We start from the raw sequence: 25,191 nt of genomic DNA on the forward strand, positions 1-25,191 counted from the left end.
ACAGTAGTGCCTGGCTGCCCGAGCAGTGGGAGCACTGGGGTTGTGGCCATGCTGTGGGAAAATCCAGGCTGGGACCTGTCTCTGCGGTGCCTGGGACCCCATCCAGCCCTAAGACGAGCCCTGTTCCCCCACTAAAGGCAGCCTCCCCCGTGGCTTCACACCTGCCCTTGGCAGGAGGGGCTGCCCTCTCTAAGGGTGGGGGTCTCGGGGCACAGCCAGAGGGGGTGATGGGTTCGATGGGCTTGGGTCCAGGTGCGGGATGAGCCTGGGCACACAGCTCCTCTCTGGCACAGGGCTTCAGCACACAAAAACTGGATCCCCCTCATGCTCCATCCCCCTCCCCCGAGACTCCGTGAGTGCTCACTGCTGCAGCAAAGCTCATAGGAATGGGAAGACCTTGAGAGCTCCATCCGAGACACCTAGAAAGGGCTGGAAGGAGCAGGGGACCCTCCCAAGCTCTTTGGAAAGCACGGGACTGCGCCCAGCCGGAGGTGTTTTAATGACTGTTTTGGATCCCCGGGAGCCAACCTCCTCCCACTCAGCCCGGGGTAATTCACCTCCTCCGCCGGGCTGCAGGAGTTGTTGACTGGTGGATTGTGGCTGGTAGAACAGGTTCTCTGCAGGGAGTTGTCTCCGAAACCCTGGGAGACGTGGATGGCCCGAGCCGCGGGTCCCGGCCCGGAGCCTGGCAGCGAGGAGGGCTCTGGTTTTGCGTGGCACTGCTGGGCAGGGCGGCTCTCGCCCCGCGCCGCTGGCACACAAATCACAGCCCTGCCTGTGTCAGGTAGATAAGGAACCATGTGATGCAGCTGGTGGCAGGCAGGGTAAAGGTGCACAGGGAAATAACCTTGCAGGGAGTTCCTCCCTCCTTCTCGGGGAGCAGAGTCTCCGGCAGCGCTGATCCCCGCGGCTCCCACGGCACCTTGGCCTGAATGCCTGCTCAGGTTCTGGGGGCTCTCTGAAACTCCCGGGAAGCAGCAATGTCCTTCAGCAGAAGGAACTGGTCCGATCTCTCCAGGTGAGTGCTGTGGACTAACGCTTAACCCTTTGCACCGCCGGCAGGGAGTGGTGAGGGTGCGCTGCTGGTGGCCGAGGGGTTTTGGGGGGGATGGGAAGAGAGGGCAGCTGCCCTGGGAGCGTTGTTTGCAGAGGAGAATGTCAGCCCCACGGAGAGCTCGGCGCTGCTGGAGTTTCTTGTGGCTGGGCAAGATCAGAGGCGTTTTTGTTTCTGCCGCCTGGGGAAGCTGAGCCGGGCACAAGAGAATTACCTGGATAAGCATTCTCGCCCCATGCTGGATACATTTTGGGTCTCTTTTGCCTTTCTTTGGGGCCAGACCGTCTGGACTGTGCCTCCAGACTTGCTCTGAGTTGGCTGGGGGCGTTTCCACTCCTCCCGTGCCCGTGCAGCCCCTGGGATTGTGTCCTGCTCTGCCCTGCGGAGACTGCAGCCCGAGCTGTGCTGAGCAAGCCCTGATTCAGCGGCAGTGACCGAGCAATGCCTGAGCAATCCCCGCAGCACCGCCAACTCCCTCGGATTTCCCAAAGAGTGATCCCGAGTAGGGGAACACTTCTGGGCATCCTGGGGTGGGCCAGGGGCTCGCACGAGGCTGGAGGGAGGTGGGATCAGCCCTGACCCTCTGCAGACCCCAGGGCAGCCCCGCCAGCCTCAGCTGGGCGGGAGCAGTGATGGAAACTCAAACAGAGCCACACTGTCCCACAGATCAGAGCAGGAGTCCTGCTCTAAGTGGATGTTATGGCTCTGAGACTTAATTGCAAATCTCAGTACTGGGTGTAAGAACGAGGAATGCACAGAATCCCAGAATGGTTTGGGTGGGAAGGGACATTAAAGCTCATCTCGTTCCACCCATTGCCACGGGCAGAGACACCTTCCACTATCCCAGGTGGCTCCAAGCCCTGTCCAGCCTGGCCTTGGACACTTCCAGGGATGGGCAGCCACAGCTTCTCTGGGCACCCTGTGCCAGGGCCTCCCCACCCTCACTGTGAAAAACTTCCTTATTTTAGTTGAGACCCCACTTCTCGGAGGCCACCAGCTCTCAGCTGGCTCTGCCACGGGTGGGACGGATTCAGAGGCCATTCCAGCCCTGTCCAGACCCATCTCCTCTAAGCCACGGACCTACCCCAACACCAGCCCAGCCGGGTCCCACACCCCGTGTGCTTCACAACCCTGCAAGAAATTTCCTGAGCTCTCCTGAGATGAGGCAGCACTGAAACAGCAGAAATGTTAGAAAGCTCTGTACTAATCATTGACAGGGCAGGAGAGGACAAGGCAGGGACACTCGCCAAAGTTTTTTTACTCATCTCTTTGAGAGAAAAAAGGTAAGACAGCGAAAAATAAATCCCTCTTTGAAAAGAGGAGAAAAAGATTGGCAGAGCAAATCCATAGCCTGATGGGTGGATCACTTAATTACAAACAACTGCCTGTGGATAGTGCCTGTTTTAGTGCTGCCTCAGAAGGAGCCACGGTAATCCAAGGCAGGAAAATCCCATTTTCACTTCGAAGGAGACTGTCCATGTAAAATCAAAGAAGTACTCGGTCGTCATGAGGATTTAGGCTGGTAGCAGTGCTCTGTGCTGTCACTGCTTGAGGGACAGGAGCGCAGAGGCACCGGGATCTGTGTCCCCCCGACCCGGGAACCTGCCGGCTGGGAATGAGCGTGCAGGATTGGATCGCTGTCTGTACCAACACGGCCGGGCTGTCCCACCTGGGGATGCTCCCCGGGCAAATCTCAGCCTTCGCCTGCCCCGTCTCTCCCAGTACCAGGCGTGGCATCGGACACCGCCTGCAGCTCCCCAGCCGTGCGTCCGATTGCTGTTGAGGGTGTGGGGTCAGCAGGAGGGGAGGGAAGAGCAGCACAGCCCGGCACTGCCCTGTCCCCACCCTGTCCCGGTCTTGTCCCCAGCCCTGAGCTCTCAGCCGGGTTCTGTCCCCGCTTCGCGCTCCGCTGGCCCCGCCGCGCTCCCGCCTGCCCCGAGCAGGAAGAACAGAAGCCGCAAGCACTTGCGGGGGGTAAAGCGGATTAATTTATGACCGGCTGTGATTACTCAGTAACTCGGAACCAGCCGCGAGTCCTCGCGGCCCTATCCCTCTGACTTTCGCTGAAAGTCAAATTCATGACAAAGCCATGCACGGAGCTGGGATGAGGTCCCGGGATGGACCCTGCGCAGGGAGGTCCTCTTGGGGTGCCGGGAGCTCCATGGGGTTCCCTGCAGTGTTTGTGGCTGATTGAGGGCTCGTGTCGGGGGACATGAACCTGGCTCTGAAAAGCTCCATCCAGCCAATAAAAATATTTTCTAACACAGTTCATGCACCGGCACAGAGGGTGGGCAGGTTTGGCACAGAGAAAGGATGGCAGAGCTGGTGTTTTCCAGACAAATTTTATTTCAAGTGCTGTTTTATTTAAAAAACAAAACAAAACAAAACAAAACAAAACCCCAAACAAACAAAAAAACAACAAAAAACTCAAACCCAAAACCAAAAACAAAACAAATAAAACAAAAAACCCACCAACAACCCACATTTGGCTTGTGCAAAATAAAATGCTCAAAGATTATTCCAAACCTTGTCTATTAGCTCAGTCTGTGACTATAAACAATTCCCAGTCCAGGTCCATGCAGGGGGGAAGAGGAGCCCTGCCAGCCCCATCCCCAGGCAGAGCCTCTCAGCCGTTGCCTTCAGCCTCTGATACTTTTGCATCTGAGGCTTTTTGCTCTATAAAAATTAAATTGCTATCACCACAACTTGGTTTTGGCCTCAAATCTTGTGCCATAGTGGTTACCCTTCCAGTTTGTGTGGTTGAGGTCTGTGTGGTAGCTCAAGGGTCCTGGTCTGGCTGAGTTAGGTTCAATATCCTTCCCTTGGAATGTTTGTTTAATATGGGGATTCCTTTGGAATGACTGCGCCCTCCAGCAAGAGAAAATGGGAGTTGAGAAGTCAAGTACTCGCTTTGGGAAGGGCCTGCATCAGCTGGGTGGAGTGAGAGCAGTTGAGGACACTTGGCTCATGCTGGCAACCCTCTCCTCCAGCAAGGTGACTTCTGTCAGCCCCTTGGCCTTGCCCAGGGTGTAGCAGTTCCTGTCTTGTCTGGCACCAGGGCTTCAGGGTGCCCATGCAGGACACAGCCTCCCCATGTGCTTGTGTTTCCTCCCAAACAGCCTGGCCCGGCAGAGGACCCTGGAGGATGAGGAAGAGCAGCAAAGAGAGCGCCGGCGAAGGCACCGCAACCTGCTGTCATCCACATCCACGGAGGAGGAACCTGCCAGCCCTGTCAAAGACACCAGCCCAGCTTCCAGCAGGTCTGTGGGGTCCTGCTGGCAGTGGCCTCACTCCTGACACTGAGCCCTGGCAGCTGCTGCTGCGGTTCCTCAGGCTCCTGGCTGAGGAAGGGCTCAGCTGTGGGAAGAGCTGTGCTCCAACCAACAGCCCTTGGGAGGAGGGATGGGCTCCCCAGGAGGAGCACAAGTGGGGTGTCTCAGGTGGGCTCCCCATGGCACAGGAGCAGGAGTGCTGGGGGAGGGCTGATGCCAGGGCCAAGCTCAGGTGGGTGCTGCAGGTGGGATCTGCAGCAGGTAAGGGGTGCCCAGCTCTGCAGAGCAGGAGAGCAGAGCAGGCATAGCCTGGCTGACTGTGCTGCCCCTCTGAACCTCACAGTGACGCTGTGGTACCTTTGCTGAAGTGGGGATCTAACACAAGAGCTTTCCAGTGGTGCTTCCCAAGTCCCTGGCTGCAGGGAGCTGGGATTTGGAGTGCTCTGCCATCAGGCTGCCCTTATACAACCTGACCCACTCTCTAAACTGATCCTGGAAGTGTCCAGTATTTAGGTAGTTTGTGTCTACAGTGACACTCCCACTCCAGAGGTGTTTCCATGTTCCAGACAGGATGGAGTTAGGATTGGGTTGGATATGGGGTGGATGGGGGCTGGAGATGACTAGAATGAACCAGGTGGGAAGGACAAGTTCCTCTTCCCTGGTGCTGACACAGGCTGGCCATGTGGTGATTGCAATTCAGCAGGAGGGCAAATGTTATCTCATCTGCTTCCCAGTCCTGGGAGTGTGCAGACACAGCCTGCCAGGTGTCCTTCTGCCCCTTCCCAGACCTTGTGCCTGTTTGCTCGGGGAAAGGAGGGGAAGCAGCTTTTCACAGGTCGAGTTGAGACTGTGGGTGGACCTGCCAGAGCAGATTGACTTCCAACCAACACTTCCCACTTAAAGTTGATGGGATTTTTCCTAGTCCAGTGAAGAGACACAGCCACACTTCTTATCCAGCTGCAGACCCAGCACACTGCCCTGAGCCTGGATCTCCTTGGCACAGGACTTGATGGGTGCTGGTGTCCTGGGACGAGGCTGCAGAAATGGTTCATCTCTATGTCAAAAAAGAAAAAAGAATTTTAATCCAAACCTTTTCTCAGACAGCCGAGCTGGGGTGATGGGGATGAGAGTGGCTGCAAGCCCTGGTCTGCAGGGAGGATTCCAGGATGTTAGTGGGATTTTTGTGTCCCTCCCCAGAGCCTTTTGCCTCACTTGCAGCATGAAATCCACCCCTCTAGCCTCAGATTCTGAGGTTGTCATCCCATATTTTCTCTATCCCTAGACCTCCATCCCTGGTGAAGCTGCAGTCTCCGGAGGATGGGGAGGAGCGAAAGCTCTCAGAGGTGCTGAAGACGCAAGAAGGGAGAAGGACAAGATGCGTCCCACCAATGTCTGAAAAGCTGAGGCAGGAGAAGGAGCAGAAGGAGCCAGGGGTGGGAGAAAGCTGCCTGGAGACAGGGCCACAGCCCCGCGGGAGGCAGGAGAGCAGCCAGGCTGCAGAGCGGGCTCAGGAGGCAGCCAAGGGCAGAGGGGACCCGCCAGGAGACAAGAACCTGGAGCCAGCCTCTGAGAGGAAGATGGTGGTGAGGGCACGGCTCCAAGACAAAGACCAAGGAGTGTGGACTCCTCAGGGGGAGCAGAGGAAGGAGGCGAAGGAGCCGCCAGAGGTTGGGAGCTGCCGGCTCCGGGAGGTGAAGATCCTCACCAGGGTGGGAAACATCAGTGCCGAGGAGAAAACCTCGGCAGTGACCTCATCTCCAGAGCAGCAGGTGAGCAGGAACGGGGGGAGAACCAGGCCTTGGGGGGAGAGCTCCTGGGTGCTGGGAGGACCAGAAAGAGGGACAGCCCAATAGTACCAAAAGGAGGGAAATGGGACCTGAAGGATTTTTGGGGGAGGTTTTTCTGAGAGCTGCAAAGCATGAGGTGGTGAACAGGGTCCCACTGCCTCCTTCCCCTGCCCTGGTCTGTGTTGTCCTGGTCACCTTCTCCAGCAAGTCCCTCTGATTGCCATCATGCTGACACTGAAGGGCTATTTGGAACTCTGCATGTCCAATTGAGACAGGAAAGGTTCAGAGGATTTTGATCTCCAACTCCAACCCAGTTCCTGCCCTGACTGCTCGGCTCCTGCACCTCAGTCTTCTCTGCAGACTCTGCAGGGATGCATCTGATGTCTCCTTTTTCCTCAGCAGCCGTCCAGAAAACCCACAAAGCAGGTAGTCCAGCTGTCCCCTGCCCAAGAGGAACCTGAAGAAAAGCCAGACCTTTCTCCAACTCACGTCACCTTCAGCAGCTCCATCCGACGGGCCAGCCCAAGAACCGTCTCCTTTCGGGTAAGAGCTAAAGCAGGTGGGGAAAGCATTCCATTGAGGCAGTGGAGGCTGGGGGGAAGGAGGGATTGCTTTGGCCTCTGGGTTATGTGGGCAGAGCCTGTTCCCAGAAGTGTGTTCAAAATTTACCCTTGGTCTGGGCAGTGCAGTTCTGCTTCCCTCTTCCCCGTTTTCCTTCTCCATGTCTGACTGAAGACGTGTGAGGATGAACATGTCCAGTTCATCCAGTTCTGTCCAGTGCTGGACAGAAAACTCACGGGAAGTGACAAGAAAACAGGGAGCTCATTGTCCTCAGAATTTACAGAGCCACAGGAATTACTATCCACCTTCCAGCCTTTCCAGTCTTATGTGAAAGCACAGGATAAAAATAACATCCATCCTCCCTCTCATCCCACGTTACAGTCTGAGAGTATATTTCATTTCAAAAGAGATCTCTGGAATAAAGTGATTGAAGAGGCTGGGAAAACCAAGAACTGTCAAGATCCTCCCTGCTGTGAGTCAGGGTTGACTGGCTACACCTGATTGACTTCCATGAGGCTTTATTGGGAATAAAACTGTTATCACCATAAAGTGCCTATAGTCTGGGGAGCTTTGAGATATGAGATAAGCTCTGGTGAGAGTGCAAATGCAGCTTTCCTGAGGGAGATCAGTGAGATAGTGCTTATCTTGGATAAGCAAAGTTCACTGCAGGTTCTCCTCTCCTTGTGTCTTCCAGATCATCTCCAGGAAGCAGAAAGAAGAGAGCCAAAGCCCTCTCACAAGGAGGTCAGCTCCTCTCATCACGTTGCTTTGTTTTGGTCCTGCTGGGCAGGAATTGCCATCCTTTGTTTTCCAAGGGAGGAGGAAGTGATGGGCCTGACGGGCCTGGCGTGGATCTGCTGGACATTGGTCCCCGGGGTGCTGGACTGGGCGGGCAGTGATGCTTGGCAGGGGACAGGACAATGTCCAACCTGCAGTTTGCATCTGAATGAGATCCTGGAATCACAGAATGGTTTGGGTTCCAAGGGACCCTCAATACCTCGTTCCAACCTCTACCATGGGCAGGAACATCTTCTGCTCTCCCAGGTTGCTCCAATATCCCCCAGCAAGCCCTCACTGTCTCCTGAGTCATGGAGTTCCATGTTGGTGCTTGTGTCTGCACAGGTCCCATCCATGGGGACATCGAAACAGGTCTATGAGCAACCTGACCTGGCTTTGGTGACCAGATCAAGGGATCTCCCCCTCCTCCATGGGCAGGTGCATGCTGTAGGCAGAGCCACACTGACATTGGAGGCAATGCAGTTCAGAGTTGGCAGAGCTGAACCCAGGGCAGGCTGAGGAGCTCTGAGGTATTTCAGTGTTCAGTGTGGCCCTGGAAGGGTGGTGACACACAGAGATCTCGGTCACTAGCAGGGAATGGACAGTTTGGTTCACCTGGCAGATAGATACAGGAGTGCCTGGGTGGGATGGGGCCTTCTCCTGCCAAGTGCAGCTCCCCAGGACCATGGGCTGAGTCCCAGAAGATCCTGAGGCGGCTGGTTTCAACTCTTCCTCTTCTTCACCAGTGCGAGTCTGAGGATCCCAGGCAGCAACAGCACCATTGGGGAGAAGCTGGAAAAGTACAACTCGGCTGTGCAGGTACCAAAGGGCCTCGGCAGAGCCAGGCAGGGGTGGGAGGGATGTGTGGGGAGACAGAGAGGGTGGCCTGGAGCCGAGTGGGGAGGGTCTAAGCTGCACCAAATAGCAGAGCTAATGGGGATGAAGGAGATGGTCCCAGGCAGGAAAAGGGATCAGCCTCAGGGTTTTAGGAGCAGGGACCCTTGGAGGGGGTCTGGGGATGCTGCATGGCCCTGCAGGGAGGGGATGTCCTTTGGAGAGGGTCTGGGGATGCTGTGGTCCGTTGGGGGAAGTGCACAAGGCTGTGAGCTGGTGATGGGCGGGGGGGGGGACCAGACCCCAAGGGGCTCAGGGTGTTTGCCCGAAGCTGGACTCTGCTTTTCACCCCTCGGGGTGCAGCACGGCCCTGCTGACGCCCCTCTCTCCCAGCGCTCGGAGGGGGTGAAATCCTCCGTGCCTGTCCAGAAGAGTCGCCTGCTCTCCTCGGAGGGGGTGGCGAGCAAGCGCAACTTCTTCGAGGGAAGCGCTCCCAGCAAGGCGGAGCCGGCGGCTCTCAGGAAGGTGAGGCAGGAGCTGCGCTGAGCGGGGACCTCCCGGCGGGTCTGTGCTGGGGCAGGCACCGGCTTGGGGGCAGATCTTCCCCTCTTCGGATAGCAGGCTCAGCCTGGCAGGCTGCTGCTGGGATTGGTGGGAGCTGGGTGCCAGGGCTGCGTTCGGGCACAGGAACTGCCCCGGCACTGTGTGCGTTCCTGCCGAGCGCTGGAATTGGAGGAGCTGGGATGGAGCCAACGTGTGGGCTGGGCTCTGCCTGCTGCAGCTCCGCTCAGTCTCCCCGTGCCCTGGGGACTGGGCCGGGTTACATTCGTGCAGAGGGAGAGCTACTGCTGTAACCCTGGTATCCCTCTGTGTGCCACAGGACAGCCTGAAGATCCCAGGATCGGTGACATCCCGCATTAATCTGTGGATCAGCCGGGCTCAGGAGCCTGCCAAGGAGGAAAACAGCAAGGTACCAGCTTGTGTCAACCTCTCTGCCTGAGACCAGGCAGGCCCACAAGACATGGTGCTGCACCTCGGGGCAGGGTTGAAGCGTGAATTGACCCTTGGCTGATCCTATTAAAGGATTTGAGAGCAGTTTAGCCAGGTTTGGAGGTCTCGGAGCTGCGGGGCCACCATGATGATGTATCAGGGCTCTACTTGTTGCTGTGTCCTGACTGTGAGCCCAAAATTCCTAAGACAGCTGATTCCAGCCCTTGGTGGGTTGAGGAGGGAGCAGGAGCCAGCTGGATGCTTGTCCCAGGACATGCAGGGGTACCGGCCCCTGGCACCCCAGCATGATCCCATCTCAGCCATCCCATCTGCTCTGTCTGGCTGAGCAGCTGTGCCTGGAGGCCAGTGGGGGAGGAGCTGTGTGCTCGGGCCCTCAGCTCTGAGGGGCTTGGAGACCTGTGTGTGCTTGGAGAGCTCCTGGTGCATGAGGGGTCTCGAGCCATCTGCACCCCCACATGAAACCAAACTCCAAAAATAGGGGGTCTTGTGGCTGTAGGTGCAAAGTGCCCAGCCAAGGGGACTCAGTGGTCATCACCTGGCCATGTGCAGGAGAGGGACCAGAGAGTCTTTGGCCCCAGGGTGGTTTGACGTTCTTGGAAAGGAGGGGCTCAGCAGGTCCTGGGCAGGTCTCACTGCTCACAACAGTGGAGGGCTTTGGCCACTGCTTGTGGCAGCCAACTGGCTGAGGAGGCACAGCTCCAGCCTGGGCCTGCAGCCAGGAAAGGTGAGTCCGGGCTGGGCTGGGAGATCAACGCTGCCCAGACGTGTCTGTGCCAGGCAGCTGTGCCAGCAAAGGGTTTGTTCCTGGAGTCACTCCTGCAGCTTCTTGGTCAGTTCTCCTTTAATTGCACCTGCTCCGCTTCTGGGGCTGGAGCTGCCCTTGGCTTTGAGGGTCTCCCAGGTACAGGGTCCCATAGCTGGCTGGTTTTACCTGGACAATGTGTGCTTCAAGGTTTGGATACAGTCAGACCAAGGCAACGCTGCACACGATGCGTGGGGAAAACTTTCTCCTGGCCCTTCTGACTCTCCTGTTCGCAGGAAATCCGGAGAATCAACAGCCTGCCAAAGAGAGACGTCTGGATAAAGCAACCTGGAGACACCTCTGGAGACACCAAGGTAATTATGGAGCTGCTCTTAAACCTGGTGCAGCCTCTGAGGTAGGGCCAGAGCCAGGATATGGGGGGAGAGGGGACGTGGGGGTCATCAGGACCCCGTGACTTTGGGGAGTCAGCAAGTGGGGACAACTGGAGCCACCTGTAAGGGAGAGAAGGACTCTGGTCTGGGAGGAGAAGGGAGGTGGCCTGTGATGGGATTTAGGAGCAGCCTGCCTGCCCCCTCCCCTGCTGTGGACAGCCACTGTCCTGGTTAAAGCAGCTGCCTCTGGGGCGGTTGCAGCCTCAGGCACAGCCTCAGTGGTTCCCACTTTCTTTTCCAGTTGCAGTAATACCAGCTGTGGTATCAGACCATCTGGGAAAAACTGGTTTGCTCCAAAGATCAAAGCCCAGCCCTACCCAACCGTCCAGCAGCCACTGCCACGAGTCCCCTGTGCCCCGTGTGGGTGCAGCCCAGCTCATGCGGTCCCTCTGCTTGTGGGATGGGAAGGAAGAAGCCTGGAAGAGTCTCCCTGTGTCCCCAGTCCCCACTCACTGCCTGTCTGGAGGTGTCCAGGCCTGCAGGCTCCCCGCAGATGCTGAAGGCAAACTCCTGCCTTGTTTGCCCACCACATTTTGCTGTTCTGTTCCTGATCTCTGCCTGTGCCCCGGAACTGCCCTGGCAAAGGGGATCCCCCACACGGCTCCCTGGCAGCTGTAAGATGTCAGTGGGGCAAGAACCTGCCTGGCCAAGGGCGCTCCAGCTGCACATCCATGGACCACGTCCGTCCCAGCTACCTGGGGCAGGTGGGGCAGGCAGGTGTCACCCCCCTGCCAGGCTGTCACTGCCAGAGTGACCCAACCAGAGGCCGATGTTAATGAAGTCACACGAGTGCTCGGAGATGTCTCATGGGAGAAGGGAAGACTTGGCCCTGGTGTTTCCTTCCACACACAGTTGAACCAGAGACTTGTCCTTGGCCCTGCCGTCCCCTGCCCCTGCAAGCAGTGACCCTTCATCCAGTGGTCCAGGGAGGGTGAGCTGGCCCTGGCCATGGCCACAGCCCTGTTTGGGGGATTTCATGGAGCTGAGTGCCCTGTGCTGGGCCTCATTTGCCTTTTGTGTTTCCTTCTGAGCCTTTTGCTGTGCAGCCCCTGATCCTGCATTCCCTGGGCTGCTGAGCCCACCCAGCAGGGATGGGGGATGCTCTCCTGAGGCGTTTAGGGTGGATATAGGGTGCCATGGGCAAAGGGCTCAAATTCTCCTATTGGGGCCATTCTTTGGGTTTGGGTTGTGCCATTAGCAACCAATGTGGTGACAAATTCAGTGTGGGAATCTGCTGCTGCCCCTGGAGCTGAACCTGCTCGTCAGGCTTGGGAAAGGACTTGGGTTTCTCTGTGCCTTTTTTTTTTTTTTTTTCTAATAAAAGTTGCTCTTTCTAAGATGCTCCTGGTCACCTACTGCTGGTCTGGGACTGGAAACTGTTCCCTTTCCCTTCTCCTGATGAGGAGAAAATAGGGAAAACCCCGAATCAAATGTGTCCTGGGAGGTTAAAAACCAGACTCTTCCCTTGTCATTGCAGCACCCCGAGCTCGGAGCAGCGGCTGAGGGAGCCGGGTCGGAGCTGCCGGGCAGGGTCTGCTCCTGGCACTGGTGACAGCGCTGCCTTATCAGCGTCCCGGGCCCGGTGACAGCTGGGCTGGCTTGTGTCAGCCCCTCGGGCACTCACGTATCTCGGTCCGGAGGGTTTAAAATAGCAAATCTCTGAGGCCACACAATAGCTTGGGCTTATATGGGCTCCTGGGGGGGAAGGGGGAGCGGCGGAGGGGGCCAGGGCCGCGGCTGCCGAAATAGCAGCTCACAAGTGTTGCATTCCTCGCTGGGCGCCGGGCGCATTCCTGCGGCGCTGCCCGCCCCGGGGTGGGCGCTGGAGCCCCCTTAAAGCCTCCTGCCCCAAAGAGCCTTTCCCAGACCCCGCCGGCTCCCCGCGCTCCCCGGCATCACCGGCGCTCAGGTACGGTTGGGGCGGCGCCCGCCCCTCCCGGGGAGGGATGCGCTGGATCCAGACCCGGGAGGGAATCGCCTCAGGGTTCAGGGTGTCCCTCGGCCCCTCTCTCTGGGTGTTTTGTGCCATGGAGGCATTCCCACGCATAAAACATCAGGACCCTCTCCAGCGGGTTGTATTTGCAATTTGTCTTTTGAACCACCTTGATGGGTGCCCAGGTGCGTCAGATGGAGTTTGGCTGCCCTGGTTCCGGGGAAATCTCCCAGATCCCCGTTCCCTGTGTCTCTGCAGGGGACAGCAGGGATGTGATGACACCCATGGCCAGCTTGGCCCTGGCTCTCTGGCAGGCCAGGGGGTGGGTTAGGGATGGGATGCTCCTGTGCCTGGTCTGACCCTGCCAAGCAAGACTGGGAGCAGGGACACGACCCATTCCTGGAGCAAACTGGGGGAAAGGAGAGCTCCATGTCTGGGCAGCCTGGAGGAAAGTAGTGACTCAGAACTATGGAGGATTAACTCAGCCCCAGAGCTGTGAGCAGCCAGCCCTGAGCTAAAGGATAGGGGGATTTCAAGGAGTGTGAAGAATATCTGGATTGTTTTATACACAGCAAATTCTGGGAGAGATTTTGTAGTCAGTGCAGTATTTCCTCTTTATCTCTGTAATGTCTGCTGGGTTCTCCTAATTCTACCAAATCAAAATTTCCAAGATTTAATGAAAAGGTTTATGTGTTTCTGTGCAGAGGATGCATAAATATTTCCTTGAGCCACTTTTTCTCTTGTGTACCCTCTTAACAGTGCTGCATTTTTTGCTGTTCCCTCAGCTCTGTGGGATCGCAGTGTCTGAGGGAGGAAGGCAATGAGAATGCAGGAAGAGGCTTTCACACTGCTGTTGGGACTGAGAACCCTCTTCTCTTGTGTCATGAAATGATTGTGTGGAGCCTTGGGTGCTCCGCGGCCACACAAATGATTTGGCCAAACTTGGGGCATCAGGACCATGCCAAGCCTGGGGGAAAAGTGGGAACTGATGATTGTGAGGAAGCAGAGATCCCGGGGATGATGCTGGAGGGGGTGCTTGGAGCCAAGCCCTGGACCCCTCACAGGAAAGGGACAGTGACAGCAGGAGCAGGCGGTGACCCTGAGGCAGAAGGGGCTGAGTTTTGCCTTTATTTGTCTCCAAAAAGCACCTCGTGAATAACAGCGAGATTAGAGACCCCCTGGAGCCATGGCTATGCCAAGGTTCCCCTCCTGGAATGCCCCTTTCCCATGCCTGAGCATTCCAACCCTGGATCCAGCATCTTGAATAAGCACTCCTAAGGCCTGTCCTGCCCGTTGCGGGTAATAAATGCTCGACAGATGTAGCCAGGAGCAGTTGTTCCCAGACTCCGGGCAGCAGGAGCAGGGAAGCCTTGCTGCTCTGGGAACAGGTGGTTCAGCACATGGAAGTTATTTCCAGAGCTGCCTTGCATCATTGTGTGGCATCTCAGCCCTGCTGAGGGCTGGCACGAGCAGGGGACAGGGCTGGGCTGGGCCTGGGGCTCTGGGTTTCTCCAGGATGCCCAGGGATGGGGCTGGTGGGTGCAGATCTCACAGTGCAGTGCTGGGTGAAGGTCAGATGAGGTGAGATGATGAGCAAAGTCCTCCAGAGCACAGCTGGGAGGGAGACAGATGTGCTGGGAAGATGAAAGGCTGTTTCTGCAGGGGTTTTAGCCCTAAAACCAGGGCTAAATTACAAAACCAGGCTGTAAATTATTCTTTTTAGCTAACAGGGGAGAAATGCTCCTGCTGAGCCCAGGCTGCCCCTTTTCCAGCAGTTCTGCACTTGGAGGGCTGGGCTGGGAGTGTTTGCTGGGGTCTTGTGCTGTGCCTGGTGCAGGGCTGTAAATCTGAGAGAAGGGGTCATCCCTGAGCTAAGAACAGTCACGAAGAAAACAAGCTGAACACTGCAATGGGGTGATTTTCCTGTCCCCTGAGCAAACACAGCTCCTGAGAGGGCTGGGCCAGGGGGGCTGAGTGCCCTGGACATGGCTCCTGACAGAGTTATCGGTGTGACAGGAGGCTGTGTCCAATCTCCTGCCTCCTGTTTGGGGCAAGCTGTGATCCTGGGACAGGAGGGGGGCAGGCACCTTATCTCTGCTGAGATAATGCTGTCACAACTTGCCTGGGGGCAGCTGGGAGCTCCAAGTGCTTTGGAGAGAGGCACCATCTCTGTGCCCCTGTCCTGGTGCTGAGGGACAGGCTGTGCTGGCCCTTATCTCACTTCTAACCCTCACTTTTTCCAATCTGCCTCAAACTCTGCCAGAGAACCAGGGATGTCAGACACAGAGGAGGTCACCGAGGAGTATGAGCAGTAAGTGGGGTGGTTTTAACCCCCTTTCTTTCTCCCTATTCCCACTTTCCCACAGCAGCATTGCTTGGAAGCGCTCTCATTGTTACCCCAGCACCCACCATGGATCCCCAGCCTGTGCCCCTCTGCCTTGGCAGGGCCTGACCCCAGCAGTGGGAATTTGTGTTGGGAGCTGCATCCACACCCATGGGCAGGACAAGGATGGTTCCTATGTTAAAAATGCTGCAGTCTAAATCTGTGAGACAGAGATGGGAAAACCCGAGGCCACCAATCTGTTGCTGATAGGGTCCTGCTGCCACGTCCAGAGCATCACTCTCCAAGGCCCAGATTTGAGAGCAGCTTCTGCTGGTGGAGGCTGCTGGGCCAGGAGACACATCCTGGAGGGATGGGGCTGGGGTTATAGGGGTGAGTTCAAACACAGCTCCCACTTCTCATCCACCAGCAGAGAACAGGGACCTGAATCCTCTGGTGTTTCAGTGCCACACCAGACTCGGGTGTGTTACCAATCTGTCCCCCTGGGACAGGCTGTGCATCTCCCCCGCGGTAAGGGAAGGACCAGGGGGCAAAGGTGGGATGTGAGATGCCCATTTCTGGGATTACAGGCAGAGGTCACTCATCTTCTCATGCTGCAAAATGGTGGGGTGCCCTGACCAAAGTGCCGGTCCAGACCTTCAGCCCCTGCTCTCCACAGCCTGCGGGGTGACCTGGGCCTTGTTCCTGTCCCCACTGTCAGCTGTCAGCCACCCACACAGCAGCCACCCAGCAGTCCTGGCCCTGTGCTATGAGAAAGGGGAGCCAGCCTTGAAGAAATCCCAAATTCCCCTCAGCCTCCCTCACTGATGGGCCCCATTCCAGCAACTTGAGGTGACTGTAAATTCCTGTTGTGCTTTGCAGGGAGCAGGAAGGTAAGAGGACATGGAGCACCTGCAGCTGCCCTGAAGCCAAAAGCTGATCAAAGAAACTCCAATAACCTGAGGCTTTTTTTCCCTTCTCTCTGTCTGTGCCCCGTGTGCTCTGTGAAGAGGAGTGCGTGGAGGAAGGTATTGTACCTGCAAGGACCAAGAGCCAAATGTTGGGGCTTTCGTGTTTTGCTGGAGGTTTGGGGGTTGGCTCCTGGGCTGCAACGGGCAAATCATGTCCAGGAAAGGCAGATGCGACCGTGTTTAAGATGCCTGCACCTGAAACATCAGTAGGATCAAAACCAGCCTGAATTTTCTCAGGATCTCTTTTGTCAGTGATCCTTTGACTCAAACCAGGGCTTGCAATGCTGGCCACGAGTGCTGGCAGAGGTGTGATCCCAATATCCCAACAGGAGCTGGAGCCTCTGCTGAACGTGTGACAGTCTCACCCAAACTCAAACTTCCACCTGCCTCAGCCCAATGGAGACACAACTCCAGCACAGGAGCTGGGCTGGGCTGGGGGGCTGGGCTGAGCTGAGCCTCTGGCTGCTCCAGGGCACTGCCAGGAAAAACACCCTGAGTGTAAAATCAAAAGAGGTGCAGGAGGAAAAACCTCTGCAGTGCTCAAGTTCTCATCTCACGCATGCCAAAACTCTGTGGCACCCAACTAATCCCTGTGCTTATTCCTTCCCTCCTCCCTGGCTCAGAAGAGGAAGAATGGATAGAGGAAGACAACGGTAGTTATTGCACCTTTCATTATTTCCTGTCTCTGCTCTTGGGAAAAGTCGTGGGTCGATGTGTTCTGCCTCTCCCTGGTTGGGGAATGGTTTTCTTTCATTCTTCCACTTCTCTCTCTTCTTCCTGCACTCCACCCATTCCTTGCTGTGCTGTGTGTCCATCCTCTGTGTGTGCCTTGTATCTGCCAGCCACGGTTTGCTGTCTTTGCTGTCTTCTTTTCCTTCCCTTCTGTGTGGCTGTGGCCTGACGAGCGTCCCCAGGGCCTGCGGGCACAGCATCACTCTGGCTCCGGTGGAGGAATCCTGTGGGGACGCTGCTCCCTCCAGTGGAAAAAGGCTCCAGCAGTGTCACAAATGAGACTGAAAATGTGCCAGAGGCACGTCCTCAGCCACTCCTGGAGTTCACTGCTAGAGCAGAGCAATGGAAGTCCCTCCTTCCTTCCTTCCTTCCTTCCTGGGGTGTGAGGGAATGGGAGCATGAGAGGGAATGAGGGACAAGCCAGGAGGTGGCGATAAATCCTTCAATTTCATTAATTTGGGGGGTTTTGCCCTGCTGAGCACCGAGCAGCCCTCGGGTAAGGTTAGGGAGGAGTCCTTTGCTTGCGGAGCCGCTGTTTCCTTCCTGCGGCAGCTGCTCCCCCGGGTCTCTCGGCCCTGTGCCACAATTATCCCAAAGCAGGAGCTGCAGGGAGCCAGGGACCGGCGCTGCTGGTCTCACCCTGCCCGCTATTCCACAGGTCAGGAAGAGCAGGTAGAGGAGGCGGAGGAGGAAACCAAGGCAGAAGGTGAGTGGGGACTGTGCCAGGGAGCTCCCGTGGCTTGGCTGGGCCGTGCTCTGCTCCAGGGGCCGCCAGGTGGGGGCTGGGATGTCCCAGCGTGGCTGTGACAGGGGGACATCACACAGAGGAGCAGCTGTCCCCCAGATCTGGTGGGGGATGTCAAACGGAGATGCCCTTCCCTGCTCTGTCGGGGCCCTACAAGCATGAAGACAATGGTGTTTGCAGCTGGTGGCTGTGTCCAGCCCTCTGAAATAATGCCAAAAACGGACCCAGCCTGTTTCACCAAGGGGTCCATTGCCTTAGAGGGGGTTCCTGGAGCAGGCCTTGAGCTCTGTGTCCGATCATCAAAAGAGCACTGGATTCCATGAGGTGGCTTTGGGGCATGGTGCGTGACCCTGTGCTGTCACTGCTGCTGGGGCAGGCTCAGATCCCAGCTGTGACCCCACGTCAGGGTGCTGGGACCTCTCTGTGCTGGGGGATGTCACTGCCCTCACCCAGGGGTGCTCATGTTCTCCCATTGCTTTTAAACAGAACAAGAAGATGAAACGAAAGCAGCAGGAGAAGGTAAAGTGGGAGCGGAGGAGAGATGGGTTTGGCCATCCCAGTCCCCTGAGACACTGGGCCCTTGTAACGGGGTTTTGGTGCTGAATTTATTTGCTGCCAGAAGGGACGATCTGTGGTAAATGGGGCAGAGCTACCCCGGCCACATCTCCCAGCAGGACAGGGGCAGCAGGAGGGATGGATTTCTGCTGCCTCGGGCAGAAATTAACCCAAAATACAGCAGGAGAGGGAGACACTGCTGCTTTTTCAGCCTGAGCTCCTGCAAAACTTGTCTGGATTCCTCCTGGAGAGGATCTGGGGCTCTCCTGGCCACCCTATGAGTGAGGGATGTCCCTCAAGGGCCTGCTTTCCCCCCGTTCATCCTGCAGGGGTGGAGCTGGGGTTTGCAGTGGGGACAAGCATGGGAAAGAGTGGGACAGCCGCCTCACAGTGTCCCTGGGCAGGACTGTCCACGGGGACACAAAGCATCGTGTTTTCCACAGGTGGAGAGGGAGACCGGGAGCAGGAGCCTGGGGAAGGTGAAGTATCACCCTTGTTCCTTCTGGGGGGTATCAGGTGCTGCTCTGTTCAGCCAGCAGCACCAGCTGTGCCTCGGGCACAACGTGTCTTCTGACACAGGGCTGGCACCTCATTGCTGGGGGCTGGTCCCTGTGGAGCCCCTGCTGTTGGGACAGAGGGAGGGCTTGGCTCAGGGCAGGGGGTTGGGTCAAGGTGTGACAGGAATCCCCTCGGTGACACTGACCTTGTCTTTCTGTCCTGCTCCTGGGACCTGCAGGTGAATTGAAGCCAAAACCCAAGTAAGTATGGCAGGGTTTTCCCTGGGGCAAGGTCTGAGTTGTGCCACGGCAGAGGCTCCGTGTGACAGAGCCTGGTCAATAAAGGGCAGGGTGCAGGGAGCCTCCAGAGCATGGAAGCAGGGTGGGACTGGGACATGGAGAGAAAAAGGGAGAGAAACAGACAGTGAAACATAGATCATGAAGGGGACCCTGAGAACGAGGTCTTTAGGCAGTTCTGAAGCATTTTGTGTTTTCCTTGGGAGAGTCTCAGCTGCCCTGTTATCCTGCAGGTGGCAAAAATGTGTGTGTGCGTGTGTGTGTGTATGTGTGTGTGTGTGAGCATCCCAGCCTGGGATACTGAGCCCAGGATATGGCTGGCATGAGGCACACATTTCCAGGAGTGCCAGCGTTCCAGGCACTGAGCCCCAGGGAGCAGGACTGTGAACCATTGCCAGAAACCTGGGGGGTACTCCTGGGCCCCTGGGATGCTGCAGTGTGGGAGGCAGATCTGCCCTCAGCCATCATCCCTTCATCCCTTTGTGCCCCTGCTGAGTATCTCCTGCCCTCCCTCAAGCACCGCAGGATGAGAGGATCCAGCTGCCTGTGCCAGGTCACACCACAGCACATGGTGCCCTTTGAGGGGAGCTGCCAGCTCAGGGGGCCTGGCAAAGGGCCCATGCCACATTGTCTGCAGCTTGCAGAGTTATTCCTGCCATGCAAACACCTTGGAGTGTTTCCCAGGAATGCCACAGGTCTTCCTCTGTGGCTGCCCAGCTGGCACCTCCAGCAGGATGCATTGCACTCCCTTATCCTCCAACTATGCCCACTCTGCATGCTTGGGGACTGTGGGGCTCGGAGGGGAGGGTGGGATGGGTGAAAGGCATGTGCTGTCCCAGATCTGCTTCAACCCCACTGTGCTCCTGCTCCCCTTCCATTGCAGGGTCTTCATGCCCAACCTGGTGCCTCCCAAGATCCCAGATGGCGAGAGATTGGATTTTGACGTAAGTTGTGCCCCCAGTTCCCTCCCCTGGGGGTGCTGCTCTCTCGCCGTTCCCCCTCAGTGGCAGCTGCTGGAGGCTCCAGCTGTTTGTGTCCGGTGCAGGACATTCACCGCAAGCGCATGGAGAAGGACCTGAACGAGCTGCAGGCCCTCATCGAAGCCCACTTTGAGAGCAGGAAGAAAGAGGAAGAGGAACTCCTGTCCCTGAAGGACAGGATTGTACGTGTTCAGCCTTCCCCTCTCTGGTTATACCCTGTCCCTGTGGGCACTCAGCCACTGTCCCTTTCCCGCAGTCCTGGCAGACCTGGGACTTCCCTGACCCTGCAGGACAGAGCCGGAGGGCTGAGCCACATTTTGTACCCCAGTGCCTATGAACCATAAAATTCCCTGAGCTGGAAGGGACCCACAGGGACCATCCAGTCTGACTCCTGGCCCTGCACAGACACCCCAACAATCCCACCCTGTGCATCCCTGAGAGCGTTGTCCAAACACTCCTGGAGCTCTGGCAGCCTCGGGGCCCTGCCCATTCCCTGGGGAGCCTGGGCAGTGCCCAGCACCCTCTGCAGGAAGAACCTTTTCCTGATACCCAGCCTAACCCTCCCCTGGAACAGCTCCAGCCCTTCCCTTCCTGTCCTTGGTCACTGGGATGCCCCTGGTGTGGCTGCTGTTGTGGTGCGATGCCTGATGTGGACGCACCTCTCCCCGGGGTCACTGTCCTCAGGTTCCCTTGGGGCTCTCAAGGTTCTTGGGGTCAGGGATCTGTCCCTTGGAAGAGAGAGGATGCAGATTCCCTGCAGTGTTCACACCAAGGTCCCTTCCCTGTGCAGGAGCAGCGGCGAGCAGAGCGGGCAGAGCAGCAGCGGATCCGCAGTGAGCGGGAGAAGGAGCGCCAGGCCCGCATGGCCGTGAGTGACCTCTGGAAATACAGCGTGGGGAGGGCTTGGGGAGTCTGGGCACACGAGCTGGGTGTCCATCCACCCACTGCTGACAGGCTTCTGACCCTGGCAGGAAGAAAGAGCTCGCAAGGAGGAAGAGGAGGCGAGGAAGAGGGCAGAGGAGGAGGCGCGGAAGAAGAAGGCATTCTCCAACATGCTGCACTTTGGGGGTTACATGCAGAAGGTGGGACTCTTCCAAAGGGGGCTGGGATTGAGCCACTTCTGCTCCTGGGAAGGGCTCAGCCATGGGCTGACTTCATCCATGTGACACTGTGGGGTTTATGGGCGGGAGAGGCCAGGGAACTGCTCTTGGGTCAGGGGTTACAGGGCCAAAGTGAGCTCAGAGCTACTCCAAGCCCAGCTCTGCTCTGCAGATATGCAGCTCCAACCTTGCCTCAGGGACAGGGATGGTGACAAGGACAAGGTGTCTCGTCCACTATTGCCAAAATGTCCCCGAGGACCTTATGTGCTATCTGGAGTCCCAAAAGCTGAGGGTGTTGGGTGCAGAACTGGGGATGGGGGAGAGTTAATGCTGGGCAGACTTCCTTCTCTCCAGTGGACGGAGATGGAGATTTTCCTCAGTCAGAGAAAAAGGGTGGGAAGAAACAAACGGAGCGGGAAAAGAAGAAGAAGATCCTCAGTGAGCGACGGAAGCCCCTGAACATCGACCACCTCAGCGAGGACAAGCTGAGGTGAGCACAGGCTGCAGGAGGGATGGCCAGGGCAGGAGCCCTGGGCTGGGTCCCAGCTCCTGGGCAGGATCCCGGGCTGGACACGACTCCCTGGGGCTTCCAGCTGAGGGGGATGGCACAGCTGGAGATGGGCCGTGACACCCCCGGGGGGACACAGGCTCCAAGGCAGTGCAGGGCCACCATGGCCAGGCTGCGGCTGATGGCACCAGCCATGAGAGGGAGCCAGGGTCACACAGGTGGGACAGGTGTGTCCTGAGGAGCCAGGGTCACACGGGTGGGACGCATGTCCCCATATGTACTGACCTTCCCCGTGGCTCTGTCCCTGGATTCACTGCCCGGATAACACATCCTTGTCTGGGAGCCTCCAGAGAGGGAATGGGTGAGGGGTTGGCATCAGTGCCCCATCCCTGCACTGAGCTCCCTGGGAGCCACAGCCCTTCCCTGCACTGTCCCCAGCCGGCTCTTCCTGTAGGGACAAGGCCAAGGAGCTGTGGCAGAACATCCATGACCTGGAGGCTGAGAAATTTGACCTGCAGGAGAAGTTCAAGCGGCAGAAATATGAGGTGAGCCCCAGGGCCTCTGTGTATTGTCCACCCTCTGTGTTCCTGACTGCTCCTTCTGCTCCTCAGCCAGGAGATGAGCTGGGGTGTGCAAGTGATCTCCCAGCTCCTGGGTACATGTACCTGGCACCACCACAGGGCAAATGCATCACAGGCCAGGCAGGATGGAGCTCTGAGCAACCTGGCACAGTGGAAGGTGTCCCTGCCCATGGCAGGGGGTGGAATGATGATGGGCTTGAAGGTCCCTTCCAACCCCAACCATGCTGGGATTCTGGGATTCTATAACCCCCAGAAAAACTGCTGGGGAAAAGGGAGCAGTGATGCAACTTCACCCAGCCCTTGTCCCCAGCCTGGGACATCTTGTCAGACTTCACCATCCACCTGCAGTTTTTACTGATGGACCTCACTGTCCACCTGCATTTTCTTCTTGCCAGACCTCACCGCTCACTATTTTTTCTTGCAGATCAATGTCCTTCGAAATCGCATCAGTGACCACCAGAAAGTGTAAGTGGCTGCACACCCCTCTTCCATCTCCTGTCCTTCCAGGTCCAGCTCCCTGCTCCCCAGCTCCCCCCCATGGATCTCCCTTGCTAAACCACCTCCTCCCCTTCCCACTCCTGCCTCTGGTCTTGTTGGTGCCCGGCATACCTGGACCTGCAGGTCTGTCCCAGGGACCTCAGTCCTTGCCCTTCTCCTCCTGACAGACCTCCATGGCCTCCCACTGTCACCAGCTTCCCTCCCCAGAGACCTCAGCAGGGGATAAACCCCAGGAAGATCCCACCTCTTCATGGGAAGCTTTGTGTCCTGTGGGGTCCTTCCAGCCTCCAGCCTCCATTCCTCCCCCCTAGGAAAGGGGGTTCCTAGGGGCAGAGGCCTCACGAGGTCCCCATCCCTGCAGGGGCTCTGCCCAACATCTCAGGAAGCTGAGATCCCAGCTTGTCTAGCAGGGGAAGCGAGAGATTTGTGCAAGCCCACAAGGCCAGGGGACTTGTCCCCATGCCTGTGTTCCCTGCACGTGGCTGGAGAACCCTTTGTAGGAGGGTGGAAGAGGATGTTTAACCCCTACTCCCAGGAGCGCTCCAGTGCTCTCACATCCCCATCCCACTTCCCCCTCATGTGGGAGGTGCTCAGCCCACCCCATGTGTCAGGGGCAGCATCTCCCACTCACTTACACCAAGTCTCTCTTCTCTCCTGCCCTACCACGGCGTGATCCTGCAGCAAAGGGTGAGTTCAGGCATTTCTGAGGGCTGTGTTTGTCTGTGCGTGGGTGTTGTGTGTGTCCCTGCACGGGTGCTCTGTGTGTGTGTCCCTGCACGGTTGTGTGTGGTCCTGTACATGTCCTGTATGTGTCCCACTCCATGTGTGTTGCAGGGACACTGGGACCCCAGGGCAGCAGCAGGGCTCAGGGATGAGGCAATCCCAAGGACTGGCAGCCAGAAATGCCCTTCACTGCCCACCCAAACCTCCTCCTCCTGTGTGTTGCCCTGTGCCCAAGCAGTGCCTGCTCCCCCTGTGCTGGTTAAAGGGAGTGATGGGCTGGGTCCTGAAGGATCCTGCAGCTGCTTTTATCCCTCTGCAGCCACAGATGCAACTTGTCAATTCTTCTTGGAATGATTACTGGGTGGGAGAGAAGCATGGGAAGGAAATGATAGATCCTTAGAATCACCGTGGCAGCTGCATGAGCTTGTTCTCAGAGAGTCCCAAGACACTGACTTAGGTCCCAAGATTTACCTGGGGCCAGTGAAGACTGACTGGCCCCAGGGCAGTTTCCAACGGGAAAAGACTGCAGGACCACTGACAGCACCCACCTCATCCTCCTTGTGGTCACTGATGCCTTTTTGCACATGCTTTTACTCTTCCCTTGCAGATCCAAGGGTGCCCGTGGGAAGACCATGGTGGGCAGCCGATGGAAGTAGAGGCTCAGGGGGAGAGGAGGCCAAGCCCCAGGAGCTGCAGTGGCTGCACAGATCCCTGGCTGCAGGAATGGGGGTTCCTAGGGGCAGAGGCTTCACGAGGTTCCCGTCTCTACCCCCCAGTGGTGTTGTGTCTGTAAATAAAGAGGTGGTGAGGGAGTGCAGGTGTGCTCTCCATCCTGAGGCTCTGGTCCCAAAGGACACAGCACAGGCTCAGCACAGCTTGAGGAATTGCCCACCTGCTCCCTGGGCTGTGAGAGGTCACAGCAGCTACCCAGGACCCCTCAAGTAACTGTCCCTGTGCCTCCCAGCATTATTTCAGCTACAGTCCTTGGCAGGTTTGGCGATAGACCTCAGTGGTCTGAGCTGCTTTTCCTGCTGCATTTTGGGGCAATCCTCATCATGGCCACTTTTGTTCTGCTTTTGCTGTACCAGAGCCTCACTCGCTCCTCTCTGGTCACAGCTGGCCCTGTGGGACACCATGGACAGGGCACTGCTTCCAAGCCTCTTGGCTTATGGAATAGTCGCTAACACGCCTTCCAGGCTATGTCCATTCCTATTTGCAGCTCTTGCTAAAGGCTCTGATCAGCTGTGTTTGCCTCCTCTGCATGTTTCTGACAGCATACAGTGAAGCCTTGAGATAAGCTTCCCCATGTGGGGAGGCTGCTTAGGGGGCAGATCTCTTCCATCTGGCTGCGAATCTGCAGCACTTCACACGTGTGCTGTCCCTGGGGCATGTTGCCTGCGGACCCCCCAGTGTTCCTGGTGGGTCTGGATCTGGATCTGGGTCTGGGTCTGGGTCTGGGTCTGGGTCTGGATCTGGGTCTGGGTCTGGGTCTGGGTCTGGGTCTGGATCTGGGTCTGGGTCTGGGTCTGGGTCTGGGTCTGGATCTGGGTCTGGGTCTGGGTCTGGATCTGGGTCTGGGTCTGGGTCTGGGTCTGGATCTGGGTCTGGGTCTGGACTGGCAGCCAGCCCAGGGCACCAGAGGTCCTGGAGGGCTGTTACGCTGCCCTGTTATGACAACCTGTCCCATGCTGTTGATAAACAGCATCTAAGAAGCTTTTCCCTGAGCAGTGGGGACAGGAGGATGCACAGGGCGGTGGATCCTGTCCCTTGGTGAGATGTTTTATGTCCTCCTTGCTGGGGCTGCCTGTCCTCCCCATCCCTTACCCGGTTATGTGGGGGTGTTCTGCAGATTTCTCCCGTGTGCTCATGTTGAATGACTATTTATTTTCCCTGCTTCAACACACACCACCAGGTTTTGGGGAATAAGGCTCTGGGAAGCTCAGAATCAGTGAGGCACAGGGGGAGGACAACCAGCTCCCCACCACCTCCCTCCTCCCTCCTCAAAACCGAGGTGTGGAGGGCAAAGGGGAGAGCTGAGGAGGGTGGCAATGCTGGGACGTGAAATATCCAGAAGGTGGCAGAGTGATGGTCCAGCAAGTGACATTTCCCGCCTGCCTGATGCACGGCAACAGGAGACAGGAGCGCTCGGGGCGGTCAGCTGTGTCTGCCTTGGGAAAAATATCCCCTTTTGCAAGCTCTGAAGGTCCATTCTCCCATCTCTCCCGGCAGGCGGAGGCAGGGCCGTGCCGGTGCCCGGTGCC

The 25,191-nt window shown here is 57.3% G+C and overlaps 2 protein-coding genes and 1 long non-coding RNA gene across 4 annotated transcripts; all 3 read left to right on the plus strand.

Annotated features, from left to right (window-relative positions):
- Window positions 1-664: 664 nt before the first annotated feature.
- Window positions 665-11,827, plus strand: LAD1 (ladinin 1). Of its 2 annotated transcripts, none has more exons than XM_066203845.1 (10): window positions 665-1,018; window positions 4,174-4,314; window positions 5,609-6,095; window positions 6,513-6,656; window positions 7,369-7,418; window positions 8,198-8,270; window positions 8,679-8,810; window positions 9,166-9,255; window positions 10,335-10,412; window positions 10,732-11,827. In XM_066203845.1, exons 1-10 carry the CDS (start codon window positions 981-983, stop codon window positions 10,738-10,740), a joined length of 1,242 nt encoding a protein of 413 aa, XP_066059942.1. In that variant the 5' UTR covers window positions 665-980; the 3' UTR covers window positions 10,741-11,827. The 2 variants fall into 2 exon arrangements, with proteins under 2 accessions (XP_066059942.1, XP_066059943.1); XM_066203846.1 differs by having other exon boundaries at window positions 6,516-6,656.
- A 3,807-nt stretch (window positions 11,828-15,634) lies between these two features.
- LOC136301133 (uncharacterized) lies at window positions 15,635-17,152 on the plus strand. The gene is made up of 2 exons (XR_010723798.1): window positions 15,635-15,771; window positions 17,105-17,152. It is a non-coding gene; the product is annotated as an uncharacterized lncRNA (long non-coding RNA).
- Window positions 17,153-17,685: 533 nt separating this feature from the next.
- TNNT2 (troponin T2, cardiac type) lies at window positions 17,686-22,937 on the plus strand. The gene is made up of 11 exons (XM_066203989.1): window positions 17,686-17,710; window positions 18,190-18,225; window positions 18,483-18,504; window positions 19,424-19,484; window positions 19,586-19,702; window positions 20,311-20,388; window positions 20,492-20,602; window positions 21,001-21,110; window positions 21,583-21,673; window positions 22,134-22,174; window positions 22,889-22,937. Exons 4-11 carry the CDS (start codon window positions 19,431-19,433, stop codon window positions 22,896-22,898), a joined length of 612 nt encoding a protein of 203 aa, XP_066060086.1. The 5' UTR covers window positions 17,686-17,710; window positions 18,190-18,225; window positions 18,483-18,504; window positions 19,424-19,430; the 3' UTR covers window positions 22,899-22,937.
- Window positions 22,938-25,191: the final 2,254 nt, after the last annotated feature.

Source organism: Chamaea fasciata, unplaced genomic scaffold (genome assembly GCF_029207755.1).
Source record: "Chamaea fasciata isolate MVZ Bird 193981 ecotype frontalis unplaced genomic scaffold, bChaFas1.0.hap1 SCAF_25, whole genome shotgun sequence".
Classification (NCBI taxonomy): Eukaryota; Metazoa; Chordata; class Aves; order Passeriformes; family Sylviidae; genus Chamaea; species Chamaea fasciata.

Bases quoted from the DNA above. Each gene is read 5' to 3' on its own strand.
- LAD1 (XM_066203845.1), top strand. From the start codon at position 981: ATGTCCTTCAGCAGAAGGAACTGGTCCGATCTCTCCAG. The intron at 7,419-8,197 runs GTCAGCTCCTCT...CTTCTTCACCAG, and splicing joins CAAAGCCCTCTCACAAGGAG to TGCGAGTCTGAGGATCCCAG. The intron at 8,271-8,678 runs GTACCAAAGGGC...CCTCTCTCCCAG, and splicing joins AGTACAACTCGGCTGTGCAG to CGCTCGGAGGGGGTGAAATC.
- TNNT2 (XM_066203989.1), top strand. From the start codon at position 19,431: ATGCCCAACCTGGTGCCTCCCAAGATCCCAGATGGCGAGAGATTGGAT. The intron at 19,703-20,310 runs GTACGTGTTCAG...TTCCCTGTGCAG, and splicing joins TGTCCCTGAAGGACAGGATT to GAGCAGCGGCGAGCAGAGCG. The intron at 20,389-20,491 runs GTGAGTGACCTC...TGACCCTGGCAG, and splicing joins AGCGCCAGGCCCGCATGGCC to GAAGAAAGAGCTCGCAAGGA.